Genomic DNA, 6654 nt, shown 5'->3' on the forward strand with positions numbered 1-6654 from the left:
AACTAAATTAGAATAATCAAATCTTGAGTGGATTGCATATCTCAAATATTTAAAAATTTAAGAGTTTTATCATTTTCTGGACTTTTAAGGTGTTATTCTTTTTTTTTAAAAATAAACCTGTACAAAAGGAAGTCTAACATTTGACACTATTTGTTAGTTTCTGCAAGTTTAAGTTGTTTAATTTGCAGTGGGAATCGAGTCTGAGAAATACTCGAACCAAGAAAAATAATTTGATATTTGACTTTAGCTCGTATAAATTTTTTAATTGAATCATAACATATGAGTTGCAGAATGATTAGAATAGTTAGATTTAATTTGAGTTCATAAATGATAGTTGTGAAATTCATCTATGGTAAGTCCTTTGGTTTGGTTGTGGGGGTTGTTTCTTAGTTCATTTGCTGTAATTGTTTTTCTTTGCCCTTCAAAACCAATATTCAGGAGCATAAATTTTTTTAACGCTCAATGATCTTTTAAATCTCAAGTTTTGTACAAATATACATATATGTCCATGTGTTATAAAAATATATTTTTTTCCACCTGAAAACGTAATTATTAAATCTTGAACTGTTCGGTTTACACTGATTTTTTTCGATTTTTCGTTTTTTTTCCATATTAAAAATGTACGTTTTCAATATTTGAGAGACAAAAAAAATGCTTTTATAACACATGATCATGTGGCTCAAAAAGTCATCAAGTCATTTTTGACTTTGAGAATGTTTGTTTTGGTTGTATAGTGAGTTAGTTTTGATTTTTTAGTGACTTGAATTTTCTTGTCAAATTCTAGTATAGAAAGCTTAAGAACAAGCCAGGAATGAACCAAAATAGCCAGGAATGTACCAAAGTAGCAGAAATTGACTTCAAGGGACTGATACAACAAGCACAAATATAAAGCCTGAAATCTGGTACATACAACAGATATGTACATATGCAACATTCTCAGGTTATTGCAGATCACAGTACAAGTACAACCAAATATATAACATAAACACCGAGCATGGTGGTTGCCAAATTATTGGATTTTAACTTGGCAACCAAGAAGTTGAAAATCAGAAATTACAGCAAACAGACCACAGACTAGACTTCAGTACGTGACGGAATCCACACATAATTATCTGCTCGAAAGAAATGGCAAACTGGAGAAGTCCCTGGCTCGATTCCTAGAACACGAAAGGAGGGGTGGGATGGACTCCACTGAGAGGTATCCAAGTGACAAACACTGATGGCATTCACTCTTTCTCTATTCTCACCTACTAGTGAAACCTTATATACTCTGTTCTCACTCTCTTGGTAATGACAATAATATACTGCATAAGGGTATGCCATTTTGTGACATGCCACCATATTAGGAGCTTCTATCGCTTCTGGAGCTTCCACTATCTTATAATTTTGTACTAGGGTTTTCGACTTGTTGAGCTGACTGGTGTAAAGCACTTCGATTTTCTTTCCCAGAGCAGAATGCGTGAAATCAAGCATAGATTGCACGGAAGTAGCACATGTTTTTGTCTCTCCTTCTAAGGGCATGTTCTCACACTGCTCAAGTGTATATTTCATTGATTTGGCTTGCGGAGAATCTTGAGAAAAGGAGAAGTATTGAAGGATGTCTGCAAGTTGTTTTAAAGAGAAGGGTATCTTATCTGCCTCTTCTTTTCTCAACAACTGAGAAGATTTAGAAGGTGGAAAGAAAATAGGCATGGTTTTTCCAATCTTTAGATCTTCCATTTTGAAGAACACAATTTCTGAATCTTTCATATGATTCATGTGGGATGAGTGATGATGAGGATGCTCATCCGTGCTATGAAGTTGTAAAACCTTAGCATTTTCCTTAATAATATCGTCAGTCAGAGCTCTACTTGCATCGACATGCTTCCAGGTAATCTGCAAAATATACATTCATACATTCTTAAATCATAATGACTTGTATGTATATTGACAAATCTCAAAGCATAAAGTGTTACTTATATTAGAAACTAAAGCAACATGATCGACAAAGATGCGATAAGCTTACCAGGATAAGCAGCGTACAAAGGAGTAGAGAGTAAGAGGGAAAGGAGAGATTCATTTTCTGATCTGTTCCTGAATTATCAGTGGATATGGTTCAGCTAGTCACTAAAATAAAGCTGAAGTTAAAAGGACTGTTTTTTTAAAACTCCAAGTAGAGGGTGTAACATGCAAAAAAATGACTAAAATGTTACATGATGACCATTAGTCGCCATAAGGCATACAATCTAAAAAAATAGCAAGAAACTATAGCACAACTTTTGCAAAAACAGTTAACCAATTTAGAATTCCAATTTTGGTAGGTCCAGATGTACTAATCAAATGTGAAGTAGTTGAGTGAAAGATAAAATACCCAGCTCTCTCACATACAAATGAGAGTATTCTGTTCACTTATTAGTTTTGTAGTGTGATATTTCAGGCTATCATCAAGATTTAACTCCATGCTGCAAGATTTCCACCAGATTTATATTACATCCTACCAGGCTACAACTACTGCAAAGAAGCTGTAGTCATCATCTTGTATATAATTCTAAAAAAGTCACCAAGCGATTGCACCTTATAATATTTAGTCAACGAAATATAATAACTCTTCAATTATCTCTTAAGATAACAAGTTGTTGAAGGAGAGAATAATGAATAGGATGTTTCAATATACTCAAGAAAAATAAGTATTTTCTGTAGCTCCTATTTGTCAACCATTACAACTTGACAATTATTGATTCTTTATCAGTGTCTTTAACAAATCTGTTAATTGAAGGAACTGTGCAAACCTACAGATGAAATTATTTCGTATACAACTAATAGATGAAACTGCGTGCCGAGAGAAATGGTATTCGCAGGTGTACTGCCTCTGTGTCTTGGTATATCTTCTGTTAAACAAGATATTATTGTCAAGGGGGTAAACTCAGGCTCTAATCAACCTATCTTGGTTTAATTCTTGAAACTGTAAGGCCATTGACTGTACAATTTTCACCACTGCTTGACGAAGCGTCTGGTTTTACACTATGAGTGGTAGTAAAAGCAGGTTCATTTGGTACTGGAAGTGGTATAAGGTCACTATTAAGCATTGGAATAATTTTGGACATAGAAGGTCTATCAGCTGGTTTTCCTTGAACACATAGAAGTCCAACATTTATGTATCTCATCAACGTATGCACCGAAGAAGGCGACCCCAGTGTCGGATCCAGCAACTCCACCGCTCTATCATAATTCCACAACTTCCATGCCTGAAATGTTCATATCTCTAACTAATAAACTTAACTAGCAAAAATTAATGAGACAATGATAAAAATAGACCCAAAATGCATGGACTGAGTTAGTTGGCTTACATGACCAAGTAAGTTGAGGGAATCAGTGTTATAGAATCCAGTGTTCTTCTTGCCACTAATAATCTCAAGCAGCAATACTCCAAAACTGAACACATCAGACTTTACTGAATAATGGCCTTCCAGTGCATATTCAGGAGCCATATACCCGCTGCACAAAAAAATCATCACTTGTTGATTAGGGTTTTAGTCTTTGCTAAGGATGTAGATTAACTGTGTTTAGTCCATTTTTGAGTACTTGATCTGTGAGTTGATCACTTATAGGGTTCATACCAAGAGCCAGAGTTTTCACTTACAAAGTTCCAACAATCCGCATTGTGTTTGCCTTTAAATCATTCCCACCAAATATCCGGGCCATGCCAAAGTCTGAAATCTTGGGATTCATTTCACCATCTAACAAAATATTACTGGCCTTTAAATCTCTATGAATAATACGCACTCTTGAGTACTGATGCAGATAAAGGAGCCCCTGCGCTATCCCTTCAATAATCCGAAGGCGTGCCTCCCAAACTAATAACTGTTGCTTGCTTGAATCTGTACATTTCGATTAGCTTAACAAGGTTATCTCCTAAGTCTCTTACTCATAATATATTACATTAAGGACTGACCTGAATATGTAAGATATAATATATTAGACTAACCGAATAGGAAGAAATCCAAGCTTTTGTTAGGCATATACTCATAGATCAATATGTTTTCATCTTGTTCTATGCAGCAGCCCAAGAGTTTGACCAAATTTAGATGCTGCAGTTTAGAAATCAATGTAATCTCATTTCTGAATTCCTCTAGTCCTTGTCCCGATTTTCTTGAAAGCCTCTTAACTGCTATTTCTTGTCCAGAAATTGTTTTTCCCTGTTTAAAGTGAAATCGAGGAAAATTTATTATCTTATTTGCCAAGGAAGAAAGTTCACATGCATTTTGATGTTCCAGCAAAGCATTTGAAGTAGTTACTTTCAATTTATATAATTATATCTTTGCTGCATGGTAAAAAGCAACTCATTTACCTTGTATACAGGACCAAATCCTCCTTGTCCGAGCTTGTTTTCTGCAGAAAAGTTTTCTGTTGCAGCCGATACACTTCTAAAACTAAATAATGGCAATTCAACATCTCTCTTCTCTGCTATTGCCAGTTTATTTTTGTTTCTATCATCATCAGTTGCATTTATGCTCGACTTAAAATCAAAATACTGCAAATCCTTGCTCAAATCCTCCTTTCCTGGTTGCCCCCAAAGATAGCAAGTATTACTTCAGTTTCAAATTAGAATGCTTTTCAATCAACAGATTATTTTAAGACGGCATTAGGATGTCTAAGCCTAGCTGCCTAGGTCCCAGTAAAGATTTCAAAAATAATAATATTAACAGGTGACTGGTTTGCTAACTATCTTGATCATTTGCTTAATTATGTGGCTTATCAATCTATAAGATACCTGTTTGTTTGCTTTTACATATCCAGAAACGGCAAAGACATCCACCTGAAACAAGTGCCACCAATGAGGCCACCGCTGCTGACACAATCCATCCTACTATTCTTTTTCCTGCACGTCATATATGCAATTCTTCATTAGCCTTCAAAATGACTTGTAGAAATTGTTTACACCAAGAGAAACACAAAATCATGTAACATAGTTATGGAAAACAGCCACATACCTCCACTGGCTTTCTCAGAAGCTGCAAGCTTAACATAAAGGTCATTTCTATTGTTGTGGACGTCTGATACCTGAGTCAAGTTCAGTAAAATATTTTCCCACACCAGACACTTTCTGTTATAAAACATATAAGCTATGCAGGAGCATTTTTTGATGCAAGCTATTTCGCACTTTTTAATGCTCTGAGCTGGATGTACTTTGGAATTAGAATAAAGATTGACATTTGGTATTAGCTTGAACTCATCTTTGTCCCCTTTAGAACTACCATTCTCACATTTCAATGGCGTTTTCCTCACGCAACCATCAGCTACTGAAGGTGGTTGCTGAAAACCTGGCAAACATTCACAAGAGGCTGATGAATTTAAAATGCCATTTGGACCGCAGACAGCATAAGCCTGCTCCGGCCGCTGAACTAAAGGTTCACTCCACAGCGGATTACCAAGGAAAGAATTAAGCTGCTTTAACTGTCCAGAAACATCTATGACAAGTCTTGACATCGTTTTGGGGTTGAGGTTGGAATAAGAGAAATAAGTTTCATTCTCATTGGAGACAAATCTGAAATCATACATGTAATTTAGCTCAGGAATCAAGCTGAACACTTTATTTTTCCATATTCCACTGTTCCAATACATTGTTGACTTGTTCCACTCCATGACTAATGTGTGATTCTTATCTTCACTCACATGTATCCTAAGTGAAAATAAACCAGAAGACGGATCGTCCATGAGGTCAGAACATTATTAGTTCCCAGCTTTGCACCTGGAAGCCAGGTATCTACCGGATAATCAAAACTTTGCCAGTATATAGTAGACGGTTTACGACTTTCTCTCAATACAAAATTCCCATCATCAAGAAGTACTGCTTCCAAAAAATTTGGTAGAAATGAATATTTTGTGACCTGTGTTAATATTATCGAGTTAGACTCATCAAGCAGGACTATGTTACCATCTTCCGAAATTTCAAGCTTTAAAGAAAGTGAATTTAAGAATGGTTTCTCTCTATTTGCTACCCAAACAGTTGTCCGCTCCACAAAACCTCTGTACCATATGCCCAGATACATGTTAGGATCAGGCTTACTGGTTGCGAAGAATCCCAACTCGAAAATGCCATTGTCAGATACAATGGACTGGCCTGGGGAAAGAGAATGTCCTAGTGAAAGTTTGTTCACTTCATTGGATAAACAAACCTTATTTGCCATTATCAAACAGAGCCAGGCACAAACAGAGAACCATAATCTTGTAACTTGCCACATTTTGTAGCATAGAACAATATGTATGTAATCCAAAGTACTTAATTTACTGAAACAATTTGGTTTGTCACTTTGATCAAGGATAGAGTTTACAAAAAATCAAGTTCAACATATATGATTTTTTTTTCTACATAGACGACTATTCAAAGCTCATCATTCTCCTAAGTTTCGTTGAACATTCAATTCAAGCAGCAGGTGACATAATTAATAATCCTCAGAGGGGTAGGAATATTGACTTAAACAGGACCACAAAAATATGAAAGAAGGCTTTTACAAAAGTTTACTAGTATTTTTTTTGCTTCAATGATATGATAAACATAATGTGCTAAATTAATTGTTTCGAATAAACATACCCACTAAATACTAAAAGAGCAGAGTGGACGTCATAAGTTTTACCACAACTTTAATGAGGCTACCAACCTCATCATTGAAGACG

At 35.5% G+C, this 6654-nt stretch overlaps 2 protein-coding genes across 2 annotated transcripts; both read right to left on the reverse strand.

Moving 5' to 3' along the window:
- Window positions 1-832: 832 nt before the first annotated feature.
- Window positions 833-2192, reverse strand: LOC141671809 (BURP domain-containing protein BNM2A-like). The gene is made up of 2 exons (XM_074478164.1): window positions 2006-2192; window positions 833-1875 (listed from the first exon to the last, which is right to left on the reverse strand). Exons 1-2 carry the CDS (start codon window positions 2057-2059, stop codon window positions 1075-1077), a joined length of 855 nt encoding a protein of 284 aa, XP_074334265.1. The 5' UTR covers window positions 2060-2192; the 3' UTR covers window positions 833-1074.
- Window positions 2193-2523: 331 nt separating this feature from the next.
- LOC141671808 (G-type lectin S-receptor-like serine/threonine-protein kinase B120) lies at window positions 2524-6368 on the reverse strand. The gene is made up of 7 exons (XM_074478163.1): window positions 4971-6368; window positions 4751-4858; window positions 4328-4539; window positions 3965-4175; window positions 3620-3857; window positions 3327-3474; window positions 2524-3224 (listed from the first exon to the last, which is right to left on the reverse strand). Exons 1-7 carry the CDS (start codon window positions 5692-5694, stop codon window positions 2919-2921), a joined length of 1947 nt encoding a protein of 648 aa, XP_074334264.1. The 5' UTR covers window positions 5695-6368; the 3' UTR covers window positions 2524-2918.
- Between the last annotated feature and the right edge of the window lie 286 nt (window positions 6369-6654).

This window comes from Apium graveolens, chromosome 7 (genome assembly GCF_009905375.1).
Source record: "Apium graveolens cultivar Ventura chromosome 7, ASM990537v1, whole genome shotgun sequence".
NCBI lineage: Eukaryota > Viridiplantae > Streptophyta > Magnoliopsida > Apiales > Apiaceae > Apium > Apium graveolens.